This window comes from Portunus trituberculatus, chromosome 45 (assembly GCF_017591435.1).
Source record: "Portunus trituberculatus isolate SZX2019 chromosome 45, ASM1759143v1, whole genome shotgun sequence".
Taxonomy (NCBI): domain Eukaryota; kingdom Metazoa; phylum Arthropoda; class Malacostraca; order Decapoda; family Portunidae; genus Portunus; species Portunus trituberculatus.
In genome coordinates this window covers 11,915,817-11,940,816 of record NC_059299.1, presented here as the reverse complement: position 1 = coordinate 11,940,816, position 25,000 = coordinate 11,915,817, and the positions used below count along the sequence as shown (strand labels likewise).

General features: G+C 40.5%; 1 protein-coding gene across 9 annotated transcripts in view; it reads left to right on the top strand.

The window, feature by feature from the left end:
• Nucleotides 1-25,000, top strand: part of LOC123519475 (organic cation transporter protein-like) — a 113,645-nt gene that overhangs the window by 67,964 nt on the left and 20,681 nt on the right. The window contains exon 1 of one of the 9 annotated variants that reach the window (XM_045280810.1): nt 8,327-8,502. The exons of 7 other annotated variants lie outside the window; for them this stretch is intronic. In XM_045280810.1, the coding sequence (XP_045136745.1) occupies nt 8,342-8,502 (161 nt within the window). In that variant the 5' untranslated portion in view covers nt 8,327-8,341. Of the gene's footprint in view, nt 1-8,326; nt 8,503-14,957; nt 15,198-25,000 lie in introns of those variants that run through there. One more of the 9 variants, XM_045280809.1, reaches the window with a different exon arrangement.

Sequence of the window (25,000 nt, the reverse complement as noted above, 5' to 3'; positions counted from 1 at the left end):
CAGCTTTTTTTCTATTTTCAGTTATTATTTTTTTTTTGTGGGGAGCACGACATAGTAATCTTTTTCCCTTTCTTTTCTTTTCTTATTTTTCCCTTTTTTTATTCTTCTTACTTTTGAGGCTTGGGTCAGACTCATTGATGCATAAAAGATAAATAAATAAACAGAAAAATAGCTAGAAGATAATCATAAGGGTGTCATTGACTTCCATTGTTGTTCGTGAGGCAGAATGTAAGTGAATCACGGTTACTTGTATGAGCTGAACAGTGTCTCGAGACTTTTGTAATGAATCTTAGTGTGGCGTCATCATCATAGGTTGAGACAGGTGCCAGTCCTCGAGAGATAAGATGGTGTGCGAGTAGAAAATAAGTGATGTAGTGGTAGAAGTGGTGTCTAATGTGTCTACTATCTGGTGTCATTTTGATGGAACTGTTACGGCTATCGGACCTTGAGATTAGTTTTTAGTTTGTCTTCACTTGAGATTAGTTATTTTTTTTATTTTATGTTTCATTTTGTTTTATTTATCCATTTTTTAGGGAGAACTGAAAGTAGGTGTTTGGTGTATTTGTATGAGCTATTTATTTATTTAGTTATTCGTTTGTTTATGTTTTCGTAGTGACAAGTGAAAATAGAAGGTGCTTATTGTGTTAGCCATTTATTTATCTTTTATTTACTTATCTATTTGTTTATTTTTATAGGGGAACTGAAAAAACGGAGAAGCTTATCCATTTATGTATCTATTTATTTATTTATATTTACTTCTTGTAGGGAGAACAGAATATAAGCGTCCCTTATTGCATTACTTAGAGGCAGAGTGTTGAAGGCAGCATTTAGTGAAATACACATACACATTTATATACATTACATACACAATTACATACACCGTTCAAGGTGGTGGGAGGGTGCGTGGAAGGAGTGGCTGTATGTGTCTCTCAGTTTGATTTGCTCCTGTGGTTCCTGAGTTAATACGAGGGCATGTATTTCCATTGTGGTCTTGTGTGATGAGGAAAACAACGCCCTTCATGCTCTGTCATTCACCAACACCGTGATGCGATTATGTTAGTTTTGTTTTCCTTGCTTTCCTTGTTTTTGTCCCCTTGACCTTCTGCCTTATCAGGTAAAAATAATACATTACTGGTCTTATTATAAATTAAGATGTAAAGTTTTTTTTTTATAGAAGAATTTACTTCATTTGGGTACTTTCGTCAGCTTTCTGGTATTGCAGCAAAGGTGTAGTATCGGTGTGTGCTTGTATTGCCACAAGCTGCTTAAGATCTATTGAGGGAATGAGTAACTGCAATCTGGCGCTACAGTAGTGAGGTCTCGCGGCGCCTAGCCAGAAGTCACTTTTTTCCGAGTGAAGATTCATGAACCCTTTTTATTTAACGTTATTTATTGAATGATGTACGTATTTGCTTATTTTCCTATTTAGTAACTGACTTAGCTACTTATTCCTCTTCCTATCCATTACGAAGATGCTTGGGAACAATTACATCTGAGTGGCGGTTCGTACAATTGTGTCGTCACTATGAACGCAATCTTCCGCTCGCCTTTCTTCTTCCTGTCATTGTTCTCTCATTGTTGCCAATCCTAGAGGACGAATAATTAGTGTGATTCCACAGGGATGAGTTTTACGACCACGTTTGTTTGAACAATTATCCAATTAGTTGTGATAAAAGCAAATTTCCAAACGAGAGTAAGATAGGTGGATTCCGATGCGGAAGACTTGGAATAGATCAACGAGTGGACACACAAATAGCAAACACAATGCAGTACCGTCAAATGCAAAGTACTGGGCCTAGTTGAGGAAAACACCGCTATAGAGACGCAACAAAGAACGAGGCGGTGATGGAGCAGAGCGGAAAGATAGATATTTAGGAGTCACAGATGGGTGATGCAGATCCACGTCAGGAGAATACTGCGTAGGTAGAGGCGAAAGATACACCTTATGTTCTTTATTCCTTGTTTTTCTCGTCCTTCCTTCTTTGTAAGCAAAAAGATAAATCTCCAGGTGTGCTTCATGGCTAGATCCTCCCCTCCCCTCGTCCCCCGCAGGTAAAAGAATAATTGATGAACTATTAAATGATTGATTCTCAGGTGTCTTCCTTCTTGAATGTGTTGTAAATCACTTGACAAAAAACCTTTCCATGTCATAGCAACCCATATGTTTGAAGGTATTTGTGTTATATTAGATAAGTTTAATGCATTCCTAAACATTTCTACCTACGTATTAAGGTGTTTGTTTGCATATAGGGTGACGCAAAAGTTGTTGTTTCGGTTCCCTAATAGGTTTGCTAATAATGTAAATCTAAGGTAATCGAAGTGAATGATAATGTGACCTTTAGTTTTGTAGAGATGATAGGTAGAAACACAGATAAATACAATACTGCTACCTTTAATCCATCCCGTAACTACCATCCCACATACACGTTCTAGTTGACACCCGATTTTCACTTACAAAAGGTACATCAACTCCGTGACTGTTCTGTTGAAATTTAACCTTTCCTCGACAGTTAAGATAGATTGTTTTGGTGCGAAGTTTCGTGTTAGTTTGGTGTGTGTTACTGTTTTGCTAGTTTTGCAGCCAGTGGAAGTTATATTTCGACTTTTTTTTTCACTTGTGTCACATTTAAATATACAGATTGACTCAATTTAGATTTATATCACGTTTTGGAGAAATAAGGTGCGTTTTGTGTGCATTTTCAAGTTTATTTCCTTATTTTATACTTCCTCATACTTTAGTAACGTTTTTAGATAGTTATAACCAAGAGAAAATAATTAGATATGCTAATTAATGCATATCGCCAGATGCAACTGATGATCTTTGATCGGGACACATGTGCGTGCTGATTGATGTAAATGGAAGTACTGTAAAAGAAAAAGCAGACCATTAGCGATTTTATTGATGTAATCTTGACTGCATCACTCCAACACGATCCCCATGTTCCTCGTCTCCTTATGCCAGAAGCACTCCTTCCCTTCCACTGCTTTCAAGTGTCCCGAGCTGTAATGATGCAAGGTTTTATCTTATTTATTTTTAAGAACATGAGAACATAACAAAATAAGGGAAGCTGCATGAAGCCATCAGACCTACATGTGACACTCCCTATACGAAACACACCTACCTATTTCCAGCCATCATCCATATATTTGTCTAATCTTTTAAAACTTTTTCCCTATTGACTTGGCATTAACAATCTAATTACTGAGTTCGTTCTATTCATGTATCACTATATTTTGAAAACCAGTCTTTTCCCATCTCTTTCTTAAACCCATTTATTTTCTTTTTTCATGTTTACATCCATTATTTCTGGTTCTAGCCTGGTTACTGATCTTAAGAATTTTGCTCATCTTATGTCCCATTCGATATATCTGTCAGGTCCACTTTTACCTTCCCTTAACTCCACTACTTTCAAAGGCTCTAGGTGGAATGACGCAAGATTTTAAGGGTGTTTTATTTAGTTTCTATTGATGAACTACAAGGATTCCCGTATTATGAAAAGGAGAAACACTTGAGAACGCCGGCTAATCATCCCTGTGGTCTTTGGAAACTGTCGTGGTGAAACAGCAAGGCAATTCTGAATACAAATCTCCATCACGGGGCGGTAACTTTAAAAAACAACACAAAATATCCGCAAAAATCGAGTGTTTGCCGGATTTGAGACTTCAAGGTTAAGTTTTCTGAAGCGAGAAGATTTTTATTTTTCTCCTCTCTTTTGTCTGTCTTCTCTCCCCATTTTCTTTGTGTTTGATTTCCAGTACCGCCTCCGCCAGTCTCGTCAACACTTGCAGTAACGACGAGGCCCCAACACGGATGCGTGACGTTAAAGGGAAATTACTTCGTCAATTTTCAGTCATACCGTGCACTTCCTGCCGTGTGGTGTCCTTGTTCGGCGCCACCTACACATTATTCAACGCTATACTTCTTTTCTTTTCTCATTTTTGTATCCTTCGTTTGTATCTCCTCCCTCTCCTCCTCTTCCTCTCCCCTGAATGCCTAGTGATTCTGTTTTTCTTCTTTTTCTCTTTTTGTTCCTCCTCCTCCTCCTCCTCCTCCAGTTCCTTTGAAAGCCTAACACTTGACCTACTCTTTCTTCTCCTTCGCTTTAGAAGAACCTAAACATTTCACCTCCTCTTCTACTCCTCCTTCTCTTTAGAAAACCCTAACATTTGACTTCCTCCTCCTCCTCCTCCTCCTCCTCCTCCTCCTCCAATTCAGGTAAAGATAGTAATACTTTCCAAACAAACATACGTATGCAGTGATTTAAAGGTTTATTTCTGTCTAGCTCTCTTCCTCCCTCCTCGTCCTCGTCCTCGTCCTCGTCCTCGTCCTCGTCCTCGTCCTCCTCCTCCTCCTCCTCCTCCTCCTCCTCCTCCTCCTCCTCCTCCTCCTCCTCCTCCTCCTCCTCCTCATTGTAATCATCATTCATCACCCTCACCAGGCACCCTCACATACATTAACTCACTCCCACATCCACCCCACTCCTGGTTAAGTTATGTAATGTTTTGTTAGGTTAAGTTCAGATCCTCTACTATAGACACGTAGAGGCTTCAGTCACAGTAATTAATGCAGGACAGCAATGGTGATGGTCTGGCATGTTTATAATCTGTGGGGCTATGGTGGTGGTGGTGGTGGTTGTTATACTTGTTTATATAATGCAGCTGTGTCTCGAAATTCTTGTGATTTGACTCTTATCGTATTTCCTTGGGGCAGATTTCACAGCAATGTAAATTCACGATATTCTCTCTCTCTCTCTCTCTCTCTCTCTCTCTCTCTCTCTCTCTCTCTCTCTCTCTCTCTCTCTCTCTCTCTCTTCTTATCTTCCCCGGCTTTTTCTCTCCATTGTTTTTTTTCCCATAAGCACATAGCAATTTACAATACTATCTTTATTTTCCTTTATCTTTTTTGTTTCTTTTCCTCCATTGTTTTTTACCACTGGCACCGCCCACAAGCAGTTGACATTGCTCGTAAACACAATACAAATCCGCTCTCATCTTTCCCTCCTCCTCCTCCTCCTCCTCCTCCTCCTGTGGCACCATATGACCTTGGCTGTTTCATCGCCTTATTCTAATCTAATCACTCACTCACGCCTCCTCCTCCTCCTCCTCCTCCTCCTCCTCCTCCTCCTCCTCCTCCTCCTCCTCCTCCTCCTCCTCCTCCTCCTCCCCCCCACACTTGTTGTTTCTATATTCAAATCCCATCTTGTTTAATTCATAGTTTGTAGTTTTTTTTTTACTTTTTTTTTCTTTATTACGTTACCGTTTATTTTAATTGTAGTATTTTAATGTACCTTTTTTTTTTCATAATCCCGCGCCTTATGACTCTAGTTATTGTTTAATCGCTTCACTTCCTCCTCTTTCTCCTTCTCCTCCTCCTTCTCCTCTTCCTATGTTCACTAATAGTTCCATTTGATTAAGAAAAGGTAGACGAAAAAGATACAGTTATTAATCTTATCTTTTGTTTATATAGGTAATTCATCTTTTTTTAGGTGATGTGGAGATGATATTAACAAAGTGAAGAGAGCGTTCTTTGCGGGATGAGCACGTAACTGTAATCTGTCTGTAATCTCAAATAGTAGCGGTTTTATGATACAATATTCAACTCATTGAAATATCTCGATAATTGTGATAACACCTGCGTGGTCGTACAGTCGTCCATCGGTGAAATATCGCAGTGCTCTGTTAAAAAGTGTCCCTACGCCACTCCCAACACTTGCCTCCATCGCTGCCTCGTGGAACTGACGGCCGAGAATGCATATCTGACTGTCAGCTTCCGATTGAAAGTACTTCCATTGTGTTTCTGATCTTTGTGTGATACCAACGCTGAGAAAGAACTTTGACTTGTTCCTACCTGCTACTCACTCCAAGTAATGGTGGTTTGCTAGTAATAGTAATAATAATAATAATAATAATAATAATAATAATAATAATAATAATAATCTGAGTAGAAGACAAAAGGAGCAATGGATAAGAGTCGGTGTATTGACATCGATGAGGTGCTGATCCACCTGGGTCAGTTCGGGCGCTACTCCGTCTGGGTGTTCTGTCTGTCTTGGGTCGTGTCGTGGAATATTGGCAGTACTGTCACCAGCGACTTCTTTGTCGGGTATTTAAACCCTCACAGGTGAGTGACTGTTCCGCACTCCCTCAGTCAGAGTCAGAGGGAGGAAGGGAAGGAGGGACAAGCCCAGAATTATCCAAGGTAGAGTTATTAGCAAAGGTTTGAGAGAAGAGTTCAGCTTTAGAGACAGATGTAATGGCAGTGGTGCCATCAGGATGAAATAAAGGAGGGAAAGGTGAAGAAGTAAAGTTATTGGAGATGTTTTGGCCGGATGCCAGAAGTCTCGAAATGTTTTGGATTTTGAAAGGTTTTGACATTTTCTATTAATGAAAGAGTATTTGGCAAGTTGATTGATTATAAATCACCTAGTCATAACGCGTCTATATTCTTCATTGATGAAACCGCATTTGGAAAATGCAGTTCAGTTCTGGTCTCCATGTTATCAAAAGGACATTAAGAAGTTGGAGAGCGTGCAAAGGCGAGCAACTAAACTATTAGACCTCGCCGGGAGTAAATCATCGTTTCGGTAGGTGTCTACTACTTCATGTAAAGACACCTTAAAAAATTCGTGTAAATTAAAATAAAGGTTTTCTTGGAATAGTGAAGGCAAATCACATAAATGTTAGAGAATATGAGCCTTAGCGACCATATTCAGAAGCACCTTGTTTCCTCACCACGACAGTTTCCCAAGACCACAGAGATGACTAGTAGGGCTTTCAAGACTGTTTCTCCTGAGGATAACGAGAAATCTTGACGATCCATCACCAGAACCATAGAAGAAATATCCTTAAAAGCATTAGTGTTTTCAATTAGAGTTTTTGGAAAGCGGCGATGGTGAGAGCAAAGCGTTTCAGAATACAGGCCTATATAAGCCTGTAAATTGTTCATCGTGTCTAATTTTGAGCTCTGAGTGTGCTACACTAGGGCAAGCAGACGGTGTTGTTTTGTTTGGTTTATATACTTCAATGTTGTTGTTAGTTGTGGTGGTGAGGATGGTGGTGGTGGTGGTGGTGGTGGTGGTGGTGGTGGTGGTGGTGGTAGTGTTGTTTTTCTTCTTTCATCTTTTTCTTGTCATTCTTCTTTGTCTTCTTTCTTTTCATATTATTTCACGTGTGAGGAACAAATGGCATAAGATTTTGCAAATTCTCTCTCTCTCTCTCTCTCTCTCTCTCTCTCTCTCTCTCTCTCTCTCTCTCTCTCTCTCTCACACGCACACACACACACACACACACACACACACACACACACACACACACACACACACACACACACACACACACACACACACACACACACACACACACACACACACCTTGACACGCTTCTTCAGTAAACGAAAATACATGGAAATAAAAGGAAAGCAAGATAGGAAAAAGTGAAGCAAAAAGTGTGTTGTGTCGTGTGTAGCGTGACCCAAGTCGCACTGGAGTCGTAATATTCGGTGTAGCCGTATGTAATTATCGTAGCGGCGTTATGATAATTTTAACGGGAAAGAGATCCATCGTCTTAGTAATAAGTGTTGTAGTAGTGACTAGTGATGTTCGTGGTAGGATGTGTAGTAACAGTAGTATTAAGAGTAGTGGTAGTTTTACTAGAACGTGTAATAATGATAACAACAGATGTGATCATGGTAGCACGTGTAGAGCGAAGAGCGTTAGCAGTAGTGGTGGTATGGGACCGGAAAGTAGTGGTGGTGTTAGTAGCAGTACGTGGAGGTGAGGAGAATGACATATAATGACAAGATGACAAGTAGGGTAGACATGACATTAACGAAGTGAAGAGAGCGTCCTTGGCGAGGTGAGGGCGTGGGTGAAGTGTGATCTGTCTCTAATCTCAAATTGTAGTGGTTTTATGATTACAATATTCAGCTCTGTGAAATGTCTCGATATTTATTATGATGCCACCTGCGTGGCCGTGCAGTCGTCCATCGGTGAAATATCGCAGTGCACGGTTAAGTGTCTCTCCGCCACTCCCAACACTTGCCTCCACCGCTGCCTCGTGGAACTGACGGCCAGCTAAGGCTAAGGTGCCAAGAGTGTATATCTGGCTGTCAGCTTCCGATTGAAAGTACTTCCATTGTGTTTCTGATCTTTGTGTGACACCAACGCCGAGAAAGAAATTTGACTTGTTCCTACCTGCTACTCACTCCAAGTAATGGTGGTTTGCTAGTAATAGTAATAATAATAATAATAATGATAATAATAATAATAATAATAATAATAATGATAATAATAATAATAATAATAATAATAATAATAATCTGAGTAGAAGAGAAAAGGAACAATGAATAAGAGACATTCTATTGACATCGAAGAGATGCTGATCCATCAGGATCACTTCGGGCTCTACTCCATCTGGGTATTCTGTCTGTCCTGCGTGGTGGCGTGGATGAATGGCTGTTTTTTCACACGTGACTCCTTTGTGGCGTATTTAAACCCTCACAGGTAAATGACTCCTCTGCACTCCTTACACTACTCACACATTGCTCACCGCCCTCTACCTCTTGCACACCACTCCCTTAATTCTTTCGTTCCTTCAATATCTCCCTCTTCCTATTTTGTTTCTAGTTCACACGCTTCCGTTCCGATCTTTCCCCGTTTCAGAGACATCCTGGGTGACCTGCGTCTTATTTTAGACAGCACTCACCTGAGAACTTATCTTACAACACTTGACGTACAGAACACATCACAGGGATGGTTCCTCGAGGAGTGTTTCGTGTAAGCTTAGCGGCATGGTGTACACATGAGGTGTGGCAGCTCGTAGCCTCGTCGCCATTTCTGTTGCCATGTTTTGAACTATGCTGGAAATATTGCCACGTCCGTGTTCGCCTTCATATACTTCAGTCACGGTAAACAGTCGCTGTTTCCATATCACAACCAATATTGCAAGTGCTGACGTACTCCTGTGAAACACTTATCGAGCTGTGTTTGTATTGCTGTCTTTCCACTTGCAAGGTCTGTACATCATTACACATCCATTCATTTTACTCTGCATGGATGCCAAGCACCATTCACCGTATCTACCACCAGTATTCACTTGACCGATACCTGAAGCGCCCCACGCCACGATGGTCAGTGAAGAGAGAGGAAAGCCAAAGCTGGTGGTGAACATTGAAATCTCCAAGGATGGAGATCTCCGCGAAAGGATAGAGGGACAGAATGTGCTTCTTCTCATGATAAACAATAAATCTTACCAGTCCACCACTAGAACAATAGAAAAACCTTTAAAACATGAGTATTTTCAACTAGAGCCTTCTTCAACTTCAACTTCAAAATACAGGCCTATATATGTTCTTCGCGTCCAGTTATGAGTTGTGAGTGTGCTGGAGGAGGGCAAGCAGACGGTGTTGTTTGGTTCTGTTTATATTCTTCATTGTTGTTGTTGTTAGTTGCGGTGATGGTGGCTTTCTTCTTTCTTCATTCTTCTTTGCTCTTTGCTCTTTGTTCTTCCTATTCTTTCCTGTCTTCTTTTCCTTTCATGCTATTTTACATGTGAGGAACAATTAGGAATGACTTATTGCTAGTCTCTCTCTCTCTCTCTCTCTCTCTCTCTCTCTCTCTCTCTCTCTCTCTCTCTCTCTCTCTCTCTCTCTCTCTCTCTCTCTCTCTCTCTCTCTCTCTCTCTCTCTCTCTCTCTCTCTCTCTCTCTCTCTCTCAGTTCAATTTTTCATCATGCATTAATAGAGACAGTAAAAGTGAGAGAGAGAGAGAGAGAGAGAGAGAGAGAGAGAGAGAGAGAGAGAGAGAGAGAGAGAGAGAGAGAGAGAGCCTAGCAATAAGTCATTCCTAATTGTTCCTGACATGTAAAATAGCAAAATGTGGTGGTTTTATGATTACAGTTCTCACCTCGGTGAAATATCTCGATTATTATTATTATAACACCTGCGTGGCTGTGCAGTCATCCATATATGAAGTATCGCAGTACACTATTAAAGTGTTCTTTCGCCACTCCCAACACTTGCCTCCACCGCTGCCTCGTGGAACTGATGGCCAGCTAAGGCTAAGGTGCCGAGAGTGTATCTGACTATCAGCTTTCGATTGAAAGGATTTCCATTTTGTTTGTGGTCCTTGTGTGACACCAACGCCAAGAAAGATTTTAACTTGACTTTTGACCTGCTACTCACTACTAGCAATTGTGGTTTGTTAGTAGTAGTAATAGTAGTAGCAGTAGTAGTAGAAGTAGTAGTAATAATAGTAATAATAATAATAATAATGATAATAATAATAATAATAATAATAATAATAATAATAATAATAATAATAATAATAATAATAATAATAATAATAATAGCAATAATGATAATAATGATAATAATAATTTGAGTAGAAAATAATAAGAACAATGGATAAGAGGTTGCGGACTGTCATCGAAAAGGTGCTGAACAACCAGGATCATTTTGGGCGTTGCTCCATTCGGCTGTTTTGTCTGTCTTGCGTGGTTACGTGGATATTAGGCACTGTCGCCGGCGACTCCTTTATGGCGTATTTAAACCCTCACAGGTGAGTGACTCTTCCGCACTCCTTCTTACACCCCTCACCGTCCTCTACCTCTCGCACACCACTCCCTTCTTTCGTTCCTTCAACATCTACCTCCTCCTATTTTGTTTCTAGTTCACACGCTTCCGGTTTGGTCTTTCTCCGTCTCAGAGACAGCTTGGGTGACCTGCGTCTTAGTTTAGACGGCACTCACCCGAGAACTTATCTTACAACACTTGACGTACACAACACATCACAGGGATGGTTCCTCGAGCAGTGTTTCGCGTAAGCTTAGCGGCATGGTGTACACATGAGGTTTGGCAGCACGTAGCCTTGTCGCCATTTCTGCTGCCATGTTTTGAACTATGCTGGAAATATTGCCACTTCCATGTTTGCCTTCATGTACTTCAGTCACGGTAAACAGTCGCTATGTTTCCATATCACAACCAATATTGCAAGTGCTGACGTACTCCTGTGAACACTACACTCTTCTTAAGAAACACTTAGCGAGCTGTGTTTGCATTGCTGTCTTTCCACGTAATGCTGCATGTCAAACTTGCATCATTACACATCCATTCATTTTACTCTGCATGGACGCCAGGACATGACCCACGCCGGCATGCTGACAAGGCGGCGAGGAGCGGAGTGTTGTAGTACATTTCATCACAGCGCTGGGAGTAGATTGTTGAAAACATCGTGAAAACTGTTGAAATGGATAATTATAATTAAGAATCTGTAAAAAAGTTCTTGAGAAAGGCAAAGTAAATGAAACAAAAATATAGAAGATTTTGAAAAGGAGAAGAGTTTAAAAAATTCGGTGAAAATCATGACAAAAAAGACAGAAATCGAAACGAAAAAACAAAATCTCTAAGAATTGATAAATGTCGATAGAAGAATCACAAGAACGAGAGAAAACACAAATCAGCAAAAATGAAATATATAAAATCAAACCTGAAAAAACCCCACAAATCATCACGAAAAAAAAATGGATAAAAAAAGAATGAAAACGCAGAACATAAAAACCTATTAAATGCATAACAAAAGTCTAGAAGAAAAAAAAAATAGAGTAAAAAGGCAATGTTGTGTTGAGAGAGACCAAGACCAGCATCAGGAGAAACATGGAAGCACAGGACTGGTTCAGGTTGTTGTGGCACTCGCGGCACCTCCTGTCCTTGCCTCACCTCCTCCCAATGTAGAGGTCGCTGCAGGTGCCTCCTTGAACCCTCACCTTGGGCAGCCAGCCAAGGTGAAAGTGAAATTTGCAGTTGTTCGATTTTAAAAGGTGTGTGTGTGTGTGTGTGTGTGTGTGTGTGTGTGTGTGTGTGTGTGTGTGTGTGTGTGTGTGTGTGTGTTTGTGTTTGTGTACTAGTGTTTGTGTGTGTGTGTTTGTGTTTGTGTTTCTGTACTAGTGTGTGTGTGTGTGTGTGTGTGTGTGTGTGTGTGTGTGTGTGTGTGTGTGTGTGTGTGTGTGTGTGTGTGTGTGTGTGTAATTCACCTCGGTCGCTTGCTGGTCACCCAGCCAGTCTTCCCCATTACGGAGCAAGCTCAGAGCTCATAGACCGATCTTCGGGTAGGACTGTGTGTGTGTGTTTTATGTGTGTGTTTTATGTAGGGAAGAAGGCCAACCAAGGACAAAAAAAAAAAAAAGATTAAAAAGAAAGCCCACTTGAGTGCTGGCTCTCTACAAAGAGGAAAAGTGTCAGCCAAAATTGGGGAGCAAATGCCTCGATACCTCCCTCTTAAAAGAAGACAAGTCGTATGAAGTCGGAAATACAGATGCAGGGAGGAAGTTCCAGAGTTTACCAATGAAAGATATGAATGATTGAGAGTACTGGTTACCTCTTGCGTTAGAGAGTTGGACAGAATAGGGATGAGAGGAAGAAGAAAGCCTTGTGCAACGAGGCCGCAGGAGGAGGGGAGGCATGCAGTTAGCAAGTTCAGTAGAACAGTTACCATGAAAATAGCGATAAAAGATAGAAAGAGATGCAACATTTCGGCGGTGAGAAAGAGGCTGAAGACAGTTAGTCAGAGGAGGGGAGTTGATGAGACGAAAAGCTTTTGATTCCACCCTGTGTGTAATTCACCTTGGTCGCCTGCTGGTCACCCAGCCATTCTTTCCCATTACGGAGCGAGCTCAGAGCTCATAGACCGTTTTCGGATAGGACTGAGACCACATCACACACAACACACACCGGGAAAGCGAGGCCACAACCCCTCGAGTTACATCCCGTACCTATTTACTGCTAGGTGAACAGGGGCCACACATTAAGAGGCTTGCCCATTTGCCTCGCCGTCTCCGGGACTCGAACCCGGACCCTCTCGAATGTGAGTCGAACGTGCTAACCACTACACTACGCGGTGTGTGTGTGTGTGTGTGTGTGTGTGTGTGTGTGCGATTGTTGGTAAGCTGTTGAAAGGTTGAAGTTAAACTGTTCCCATAGTTGTCCTGTATTTGGAAAGGTGTTGTTGCTGTTTTTGTTGATGTTTTTTTTCTATTTTTATGCAGAGGAAAGTAGATAAGATAGATTATTAACAAGACCTCTCGAGATTTTTTCTAACATTATCATCATCACTATCATTGTGTTCGTCGTAGTTGTGTTATCGTTTTGGTGGTGGTAATGGTTGTGATGGTTTGACAACTACTGTTATCACCACTACCACCTCCACCACCACCACTACAACCTCCACGACTACCACTCCGTATCCTTTGCTGTGCCATGGTCGTCGACTATAGAGATCCGTGATAGCTTGTTTCCCTCCTCCCCGCTTGACTGATGCTTGTGGCAGGGACTCTTTAGCTCCAAACAGTCAGTCTCTCCTTGAGTCCCAGTGAGGGTTTGAACAAAAGACCCGTATTCAGAAAAGCTTTGCTCTCTCACCACGACTATTTTCAAAGACCACAGAGATGATTAACGGAGTTTTCAAGAGTGTTTTTCCAGTTGATAATGTAGAAATCTTATCACTCTGCCTCTAAGAATGTAGAAACACTTGAGGAGGCAGTAGACACCTGCCGAAACTATAATTACTCCCAGTGAGATCTAATGACACTGGTTCAGGGAGTGCTGTGAACTTTCATTATAACCAGCTGTGACCTCACTGAACGTTTCATTTTGTCTCTCATCCATCACAAAAAAACTACATACACTATTTACATATCCATTCTTCACGCAAAATTAACATAAAAAATCCTGTGAGTCCCTCTACGACTATCATCTATTCAGCTTGGTTAGGGACCGGCACCTCAGTGGCCCTTTTTTTAACCACAATTTTTGTTTCCCTTGGCCGGATTTCCCCATTTCATAAAAAAAAAGATAAATGAATAAAGGCTTTCCAAATAGTGAAGATGAAGCACAAAAGCGTTTGAGAATACGAGCATTCAAGCTGTTCTTCGTGTCCAGTTTTGAGTTTCAAGTGTGCTACACGAAGGCGGGCAGACGCCTTTGTTTGGTTTTCTTTATATACTTCAGTGTTGTTGTTGTTAGTTGCAGTACGTGGTGGTGGTGGTGGTGGTGTTTTCTTCCTTCTTCTTTGTTCTTGCTATTCTTCTTTGTCTCCTTTCTTTTCATATTGCTTCACATGTGATGAAAAAATAGGACAAAATATTGTTATTCTCTCTCTCTCTCTCTCTCTCTCTCTCTCTCTCTCTCTCTCTCTCTCTCTCTCTCTCTCTCTCTCTCTCTCTCTCTCTCTCTCTCTCTCTCTCTCCTCTGACATGCTTCTTCACTAAACGATGATATAATAATACATAGAAAGAAGAGAAAAATAAGATAAGAAAGGAAGTGAGACAAAAAAATATCTCGTGTCGTGTGTAGCAGATGGTGTGCGCGTGACCAAAACTCGCAATGGAGTATGGTAATTAATGTAGTCGTAGTAATTATTGTAGCAGCGTTATGAACATTTTATTAAGCAGAAAATGTGTTGTGTGGAGAGAATAAGGGGAAAGAGATCCGTCGTCTTCGTATTTTAGTAGGTGTTCTAATAGTGACTGTAGTGATGTTCGTAGTAGGACGTGTAGTGGCAGTAGTAGTGAGAGTAGTGGTGGTGTTAGTAGGACATGTAATAGTAATAGTAGTGGTGATGGGAGGACGTGTATAGGGAAGAGCGTCGTTATCAGTAGTGGCAGTAGTAGTGGTAGGTGCCGTAAAGCAGTGGTAGGGGTGGTGTTAGTAGCAGCACGTGTAGGTGAGGAAAATGGCAGATGTAATGACAAGGTGACAAATAGAATGAAGATAATATTGGTGAGGTGAAGAGAGCGTCCTTGGTCAGTTGAGGGCGTGGGTGAAATGTAATCTGTCTGTAATCTGAAAGTGTAGTGGTTTTATGATTACGGTTTTCACTTTGGTGAAATATCTCGATAATCATGATAGGACCTACGTGGCCGTGCAGTCGTCCATCTGTGAAGTATCGCAGTACATTGTTAAAGTGTCCCTCCGCCACTCCCAACACTTGTACTAGTAAAAAAAAAAATAATAATAATAATTTCAATACAAGACAAAAGAAACAATGGGTAAGAGTTATTGTATTGACATCGAAGAGGTGTTGATCCACCTGGGTCAGTTCGGGCGCTACTCCATCTGGGTGTTTTCTCTGTCTTGCGTGGTGGCGTGGATGGCTGGCAGTGTTGTCACCGGCGACTCCTTTGTGGCGTATTTAAACCCTCACAGGTGAGTGACTCTCCCGCGCTCCTTCTTACACCCCTCACACATCACTCACCATCCTCTGCCTCTCACACACCAATCCCCACTTTCGTTACTTCAGTATCTCCCTCTTCCTATTTTGTTTCTTCTTCACACGCTCCTGTTTCGATCTTTCTCCGTGATCTTAGTTTAGACAGCACTAACCTGAGGACGTTTCCTACAACACTTGACTTACACAACACAGCACAGGGATGGTTCCTCGAGCAGTGTTTCGTGTAAGCTTAGCGGCTTGCTGTAGGCATGAGGTGTGGCAGCTTGTAGTCTCGTCGTCACTTCTGCTGCAACGACTCCGGCTGAGTGTTTAACGCAAACGTTTGTTCGTACGATACGTAAACATTGTATGATCTATGCTGGAAATATTGCCCTGCCTCACCTCTGCTCTCGCTCAGCCCCGCTGAGACGCAGATTCATTAACAAACATTTATATTTATTCACTTTACTCAGTAACGACACAATCTGCGTCTCAGCGGGGATGAGCGAGAGCAGAGGTGAGGCAGGGCTGCCAACCGAAAACACGGTTTGCTCTGAGATAATAAAAACGGACAGACTTGAGAAAAAGAAAAGTTTAAAGAATTCGGTGAAAATCATGATTAAAAGTTTAAAGAATTCGGTGAAAATCATGATTAAAGGAAGAAAGATATTAAGAACGAAAAAAAAAAAAATCTAAGAATTGGTAAATACCGATAGAAGAATCAGAAGCACAAATCAGCAAAACTGATATATATATATATATATATATATATATATATATATATATATATATATATATATATATATATATATATATATATATATACAAAAACATGAAAAAAAACATTAAATGTAAAAAAAAAGACAGAGATAATTGAACTAAAAAAAATTCATAATAAGAAATAGAGTATAAAGGCAATGTTGTGTTGAGAGAGACCAAGACCAGCATCAGGAGAAACATGGAAGCACAGGACTGGTTCAGGTTGTTGTGGCACTCGCGGCACCTCCTGTCCTTGCCTCACCTCCTCCCAATGTAGAGGTCGCTGCAGGTGCCTCCTTGAACCCTTCACCTTGGGCAGCCAGCCAAGGTGAAAGTGAAATTTGCAGTTGTTCGATATTAAAAGGTGTGCATGTGCTTGTACCTTTGCTGTCAACCCCTGGAAGTCACAAAAAGTGAGAAGCAGGCATCCAGGGGGCGCAGTGCCTGGTCAGGTCCAGGGCGATGCCCGAGTAAGGGGGTGCAGGGAGGCGGAGCCCCCAATACCCCCTCAAGAACAAGAGCAAAGCACGAGATAGATTTATGTATAACGATTGCTGGTTTTCAGTAAATGACCAATCAGGTGAAGGTTTACAAACTGAAGGAAAGCGGTGCATTTTATAATCCGAAAGATTCGGGTTTACAATTTCTCTCGGAAAATATCATGTTAAAAAAATATATATTTGTAAAAATGCGGGAGTTTTTTTTTCGAGGCGTTGTGTGTGAGATTGAGATGGAGGTAAAATGCGCGAGCCTCACGCTTGATGCATCAGTGTTCACAAGTATGGTGTATGTGTGTGTGTGTATTCACTGTTTGATCTGCTGCAGTCTCTGACGAGACAGCCAGACGTTACCCTACGGAGCGAGCTCAGAGCTCATTATTTCCGATCTTGGGATAGGTCTGAGACCAGGCACACACCACACACCGGGACAACCAGGTCACAACTCCTCGATTTACATCCCGTACCTACTCACTGCTAGGTGAACAGGGCTACACGTGAGGAGACACACCCAAATATCTCCACCCGGCCGGGGAATCGAACCCCGCTTATCTGGCTTGTGAAGCCAGCGCTCTAACCACTGAGCTACCGGGCCGTGTGTGTGTGTGTGTGTGTGTGTGTGTGTTTGTTTGTTTGTTTGTTTGTTTATAATTGTGTGTGCGTGTGCGTGTGCGTGTGTATTTATTGGTAAGCTGCTGAAAGATTTTTTTTTTTTAAGTTAAACTGTTGCCATTTTTGTCCTGTATTTCGAACGGTGTTGTTGTTGTTGTTGTTGTTGTATTTCTATCCGGAGAAAAGTAGATACAATAGGTTATTGACAGGACTTCTCTCAAAATATTTTTGTATCATCATCATCGCTATCATTGTGTTCGTCGTAGTTGTTGTGTTATTGTTTTGGTGGTGGTTGTAATGATTTTACAAGTACTGCTACTACTGTAATCACCACCACCACCACTACTCCTAGTTCTTAGCTGTGTCATGGCCGTCGACTATTGAGACCCGTGATAGCTTGTTTCCCTCCTCGCGCCTTTCCTCTCCCCGCTTGACTGATGCTTGTGGCAGGAGACTCTTTATATATCTACGTACAGCTCCAAACAGTCGGGCTCTCCTTGTGTCCCAGTGAGGGTTTAAACAAGGCCTGTATTCGGAAAGGCTTTGTTCTCTCACTACGACGATTTTCAAAGGCCACAGAGATGATTAGCGGCCATTTTGAAGATTGTTTGTATAGTTAATAATGTAGAAAACTTGTCACTCTGCCTTTAGAGCTGTAAAAAAAAGCACCTTAAAAACTCGTGTAAATTTAGACAAAGGCTTTTGAAATAGTGGACGTGAAGCACAAAAGTGTTTGAGATTATGAGTCCTGGCTTTTAAGTTGAGTTGTGAGTGTGCTAGAGGAGGGCAAGCAGGTGTTATTTGGTTTGGTTTATATACTTCATCGTTGTTGTTGTTGTTGGTGGTGGTGGTGGTGGTGGTAGTTGTGGTGTTGGTGGAGGGGTTTTTTTTTTCCCTTCTTTGTTCTTGTTATTCTTCTTCGTCTTCTTTCTTTTCGTATTACCTTGCATGTGAGGAATAAATGGGATAAGATATTGCTAATTCTCTCTCTCTCTCTCTCTCTCTCTCTCTCTCTCTCTCTCTCTCTCTCTCTCTCTCTCTCTCTCTCTCTCTCTGTTATTGCTTCGATTCTGTATCTATATGTATAAGCGATATGAAATCCTGACCCTTGTGTGTGTATGTGTGTGTGTATTACCACCACTACCACCACCACCACCACCACCACCACTACTACTAGTACCACTGCCCTCCTGCTTCCTCACTTTCTGTATATCATTGATTTTCTCACATCCCACCCACCCACCGCCCGCGCCCCGTTCCCCCGCACTCTACTGGTTTAAAGCGGACTGCTCTAGTGAAGCCGCGGCAGGATGAAGAGGAGCAGTAGGAACAGGAGCAGCAGGAGGGGAGGAAGAAAGGAAGGAGCGTGTGCATAGGGAAGGATGAGAAGACGTTGAAGGAAAGGAGGAAAGATGGAATGAAAAGAAAGGAGGGAAGAGAAGGAAGGAAGGAAGAAACAAAGAGAAGGCATGATGAACTAGAGGAAAGGAAAGGCCAAAAGAGACAAGGGAAGAAAAAGGAAAAGAAAGAATAAAATGAGAGAAGATACGAAAGAAAGAAAAGGAAAGGAAGATGAGAAAAATGAGAGGAAGGAAAAGGACAAGGAAGAAAAAGAAAAAAAAACAAAGAAAGAAAAGGAAAGAGAGAAGGAAAAGGTAAAAACGTAGAAATAAAGGGAAAGACAAAAGAAAGAAGGAAAAAAAAGGAAGATAAAAAGAAGGGAAAGGAAGGAGGAAAAGAAAATAAGAACAGAACGGAAAACTGAACGAAAGAAGGGAAGAACGGGAATGAGAACGGAGATAAAGAAGAAAAGGAATGGAAGAAGGAAGGAAAAGAGATTGCGAAGAAGGAAACGAGAGAGAGAGAGAGAGAGAGAGAGAGAGAGAGAGAGAGAGAGAGAGAGAGAGCGTTACCATATATAATCATAGCTAGTATCTTCAGTGTTTGTTTTGTGACTCAAGAGGAACGAGAGACATTTAGACTTGATAAGCAAAGACTAGAAACTATGGATTGTATCTTTGAAGTGGCCATTAAGCGATAAGGTAACAAAAACAAGGAATTGATAAAGCTATTCTCTCTATATCAGGTCACATTTCATGCTTATTTATTTTCCTTCACAATATCCACACACTCCCCGCGTGTATCAGTACTGTTATCACCATTTAATTATTTGTCACGGTTTTACACTTGTATATCGTGACGAAACTATATTAAAAAACCTAAAACAGTGTATGAGAAAAAGGATTCTCTCTCTCTCTCTCTCTCTCTCTCTCTCTCTCTCTCTCTCTCTCTCTCTCTCTATATATATATATATATATATATATATATATATATATATATATATATATATATATATATATATATATATATATATATATATATATATATATATATATATATATATATATATATATATATAAATTTTTTCATACGTTTTTTTCTGCATTCAATATTTAAAGTATAATTCATGATATGTGGCAAGAATATACATGTTTTATTTATTTTTTTTTTTATGAGAGATTATGTTGATATTGTTTTCAGCTGCAAATTACAACATACTAACACATGCAGTTCATAATGACCAGAATATTAAAGAAACCTGACCAGATACATAGGTAACGCAAGTGTGGGTTATTTAAGAGTAATAATGGTTGTATCAAGTATTCACTATTATATTACACTACCAATAAGTGTATAAAGATATGTGGGTTGTATTTTGAACTCCTTAGCTCTAATAAGATATAAATGCAAAGTTATAGAGTGTGGTTAGTCTGGTTCCCATTGGTGTTATTCAGTTGGTAGTCTATATTCTGAAAGGCTCTTGTCTCTCATAAACTCTAAATGCAAAGGTGACAGTTAGTCAGGTGTCCATATGTCTTTTTCGTAGCTCATTCTAAGCGTTCTTGGCTCTCAGATCTACTCGTAAATGCTAAGGTAATACAGGTGATCAGTCACTAGTATTGAAAATTTGGTGTTTAAACCTTCATCATTGTTCGGGTTTCAATCATTGTATTTCTGTTGTTAGTTTGTATGGAGGAAGAAGGTGTAAGGAAAAACGGGAGTGAGGAGGTGAGGTTGTTTTACTTTTTTCCACTGACTGGTTTCACAACCAGCTTCTTCAAGGGAAGTAAGTCAATATTAGTGATTTAAATCCTTGTGGCTCTCAAAAGATCTAGATGCAAGGTGACAGAAGGAATCCCATTGGTGTCTCTGTCATTAGTGATAAAGAGGTCAAGTTAAGCAGACTATCCTTGAATTAATGACGGCAGCCTTCAGAGTGCTTGCTTTCTACTGGAGTTTATAAGTTGGCAAGATAAGGAGCCGAAGTCCTTTAGTATACGAACTTTCCACTCTCTCTCTCTCTCTCTTTGGGTAGTCACTTTCTCTAGTCTACCAAGGTGAATTGGGTGCATGAGGAAGTGTTTTGTCGGTGAGGGGTGCAGCGCCAAGGATAGCACGCAGCCACTCTCAACCGCACCGTCCTCTCTTCGTCCACCTCCATCCTCTCTCTCTCTCTCTCTCTCTCTCTCTCTCTCTCTCTCTCTCTCTCGTCCATTCGATTTCCTGTCCTACTTTCTTTTCGCTTTCATGGTACGTTTTTAATCCTTCTCTCTTCATTCCGTATTACACATCCTGTGAAAATCTCTCTCTCTCTCTCTCTCTCTCTCTCTCTCTCTCTCTCTCTCTCTCTCTCTCTAGTAACATTTTTTAGCTCCTCCTCCTCCTCCTCCTCCTCCTCCTCCCGCTTTATTTCCTCGCTTCCTTTCCTTCTTTATCGCCTCTCTTCGTCTTCTCACTATCTTCCTTTTCTCTTTCTTTTCCTTCTTCTTCAGTATTTACCAACCATGTTTTATTTTTATCTTTCTCTGGTACTTCCTTGTGTTCCTTTTTTTTATACTTTTTTGTCCTTCCTTTGTTTTCTTCATTGCTTCTCTTTTTCTCCTTCAGTTCTCCTTCATTATTTTGCATATTAGAATTGTCTCCTTATCTCATTATTCCTTCAGTTCGTCATCTGCTCTTTCTCTCATTCTTGACTTTTTCTCTACATTGTCTCCTTGTCTCACTTTTCATTTATTTTCTTCTTTTCTCTTCGTCGTCTTTTCGCTCTTTCCTTATTCTGTCTTCCTCCTCTCCTGCTTCTTTGTCCTCCTTTGGAATTCTTGCGTTTTCCATCTCTCTTTATTCTTTGTTCTTCATTTCGTATTTTCCTCCTTTACATCTCTCTTCCCTTTTTATTATCCCGTCATTCTTTCTTCTTGATTCCGTCTCTTCCTTTGTTCGTTTATCTTTGCATCTCTCGTTTTCTCTCCATTTTCTATTTTCTTATCAAATTTCTTCTTTTCCTAGCTTTCTTCACCTTTGCCTCTCGCTTTTCTCTCCATTTTCTTTTCCTTCCTTTTTGACTCCATCTTTCTTCATGAGTTCATCTTTGCATCACAAGCATTTCTTCGCTTTCTATGTTTTCTTCTTGTTTATTCACTCTCACAACTTTAGCATCTTTTAATTTTCTCATCCTTAGTTTCTCTCGTTCATCTTTATATCTCCTCCTCCTTTAGTTTCGACTCCGTCTCTTCCTATGTTCGTTCACCCTCTCATCTCGTCATTTTTCCGTTCTTAACTCCGTCCTGGCAGCAGCAGCAATAGAAACACGGGTCTCTGTGCACTCCCTGCCAACCTGACTTCACCCACTCTCTCTCCCTCCTACACTAGCTGGCCTCTCTTACTTGTCCGGACCGGGGAAAACCTTACTTGCCCAGGGGCCTCACTCTCCTGCTGTCTGTCAGCATATCTTCACTACTCCACCTGGCTCTTGTGGGAGTTACAAGGATCTTCAGTGTTTTCGTTTTTCCGATGATGGTTTTAGAGGGATTTTTGTGTAGCTGATAAGGAAAAAAATGTCTAGGATTTGACTTGTCTATATGGCTTTTACGAGAGAGCAAAGCGTTTCAAAATGAGAATTCAAGAGTTAGAAAGTGAAGGTTTGTGTGTGTGTGTGTGTGTGTGTGTGTGTGTGTGTGTGTGTGTGTGTGTGTGTGTGTGTGTGTGTGTTGCTTCTGTTCCTTTATATTGTAGCTAGTTCCTGTAACGTTATAGTATAGAGTAAGAGAATCAAACTAAACAGATTAGACCTTAAGAATCTATTGCATTGTGATATCCACTTGTACTTGCCTGTACTGGTGTTCCTTTAAAGACTCAGCCATCATTGTCGTGTCCTTGGTGAGTGGGGAGGAACACACTGCTTGGGCGTAATGCGTATGTGTTGCTACAAGTGAGAGAAGGAAGTGTTGCTGGCTGTGAGTTTTCCTGTCAGTGCCCACCAGGAAGCAGTACCGTTAGGTGTATGAATAGGAGGCTTAACATGTATATAATAACGGTAATTAAATAGCTAATACACACAAGTACAAATGAAAGGAACGAGACCACCGTAATACACATTAAAACTGCATACAATCATCGTTATCATCAGGTCATGGACACGTTAAGTTCCTCTCGTATCTCTTCCGCCAGCCTTTTGTTTCCACCAGCCGAGTATATTGTCATCCGCACATCGGTCAGCCAAGCCTTTGTTCCACCTATTATCTGCCCCGACCCGTCATTGTTGTCTTCTGACCTTCGCTACATTTTAAATACTTTCTTCCTTACTTTAATCCTTTCATTGCTTTCCTGTTGTAAGGTATATTGTTTCATCCTTCCTTATAATACTTCCTCCCTCTGTGTGATTAATCTGCCACCTATGCTAATTACTTCAAGGCTCATTGTCTCGCCGCTGTCTGTGTACAGGTAAGCTGCCAACACCTGCGTCTTCGTTTAATGGAGCACTTTCAACGTTACCATTTTATTATTTCTGGTTTATATATATATATTTTTTTTCTTTTTTTATTATTAGTCTTGTTTTTTTCATACATTTATTGTACTATTCTAAACATTGTCTTTATTGTTTTTGTTTTTTTCGTTTTTCTCTTTTTCTTATTTATCTTGTTCTTGAGTTTTTTATTGTTTTTGTTGTTATTATTATTATTGTTATTGTTATTGTTATTATCATTGTTGCTGTTTTTATTATTATTATTATTATTATTATTATTATTATTATTATTATTGTTATTATTATTATTATTGTTATTATTATTATTATTATTATTATTATTATTATTATTATTATTATTATTATTATTATTATTATTATTATTATTATTATTATTATTATTATTATTATTATTATTATTATTATTATTAGTAGTAGTAGTAGTAGTAGTAGTAGTAGTAGTAGTAGTAGTAGTAATGATAGTTGTAGTAGTAGTAGTAGTAGAATTAATAGTAGCCATATTGTCCTCCTCCTCCTCCTCCTCCTCCTCCTCCTCCTCCTCCTCCTCCTCCTCCTCCTCCTCCTCCTCCTCCTCCATTCCTCTACACAGACAGGTGATGGGCAGTCATCCAACAAGTTTGTGGCACAGTACATTAATTTCTTTAAAAAAATAACAATAAAAAGAAAAATAATAAAAAAATAGGTGTATATATATCTTTTACTGAACTGTAAATCTATCGAACTGTCTTGGATGCATGTAGAAGTAGTAGTAGTAGTAGTAGTAGTAGTAGTAGTAGTAGTAGTAGTAGTTGTAGTAGTAGTAGCAGCAACAGCAGCGGTAGGGGCAGTAGTATTGATGGTGGTAATTTTAGTATTCCCTCCCAACGCTATGGTCTGATGCACAACACACACAGAATTAAGGGTGTGTGACCAGGAGCATGGCAGGCACAGTGCACCCTTCACCCTTCACCATTCACCCTTCACCCTTCATTGGGACACTGCTTCAAAGTATTGCTTGCGTACTCAGCGCCCCGTTATCTCGTCAGTAATATTCTCAAAGACCATGGCCATCATTCTTTTTTCTGCAATGGATGATGCAGATTTCTCGTCATGAGTATCTAGAATCATGGGAATACCCTTGAAATTTTATGAAAGCTATTCTCTTCCCATTTTTTTTTTTTTTTATGTTAGTCTCCATTAAAAACATCTGGAATCATAAAAATATCTTTGAAAATTTGATAACTTTTTCTTTTTACCGATGACTCAAATTCCTCAGTGAAAATCCCTAGAATCATGGAAACTCCCTTAAGAAATTGTGATTCCGTGGAAACTCTTAAGAAATTACAATTACTTTTACTATTGTATACATTAAAAGTGATTTATGTAAGGGTAGGCATCGAAACTTTTTCTCCTACAATCATAACGTAACTGGAGGAGTCTCTCTCTCTCTCTCTCTCTCTCTCTCTCTCTCTCTCTCTCTCTCTCTCTCTCTCTCTCTCTCTCTCTCTCTCTCGTTGAGGGTCTTCCAGCAAAGAGAACCAACAGGAAAGAAATGAAAAGATCGTAAGGTTGTTATTGACTCTTGTTATGATGTCCACTCATGCGTGTTGTTTTGATGACGGTGTGTGTGTGTGTGTGTGTGTGTGTGTGTGTGTGTGTGTGTGTGTGTGTGTGTGTGTGTGTGTGTGTGTGTGTGTGTGTGTGTGTTGTTTCAAGGAGTCCTTACTTCTCTTTCTCTCAGCATCTTGATCTCTCACTTCCCTCAACACAGTGACATTCATCACAGTATACCTAAAACTTCCACCTTCTTTTATTTCACCTTCCTCCGTCTCGTGTCCTTTTCCCTCCACATCCCTCCATTCCACCTTTCGCATCCGTCACCTCCATCCTTCCCCCTTCCTCCTCCCACGTATTTCTCTCTCATTCTCTTCCTCTTGCCCTCAAGCTCTCTACTCCTCCTCCCCATGCCACTATCCTCCACTCATCTCTCTTTTCTTTCCTTCCGCCCTAACTCCCTACCGCCCACTCCATTCTCTCCTGCTTCCTCCCTCATCTCCCTCCCATTATCTTCCACTGCAATATTCTTCTATCTCTCCCAAGCCCTCCCATTTACCTTCTCTTCCTCATC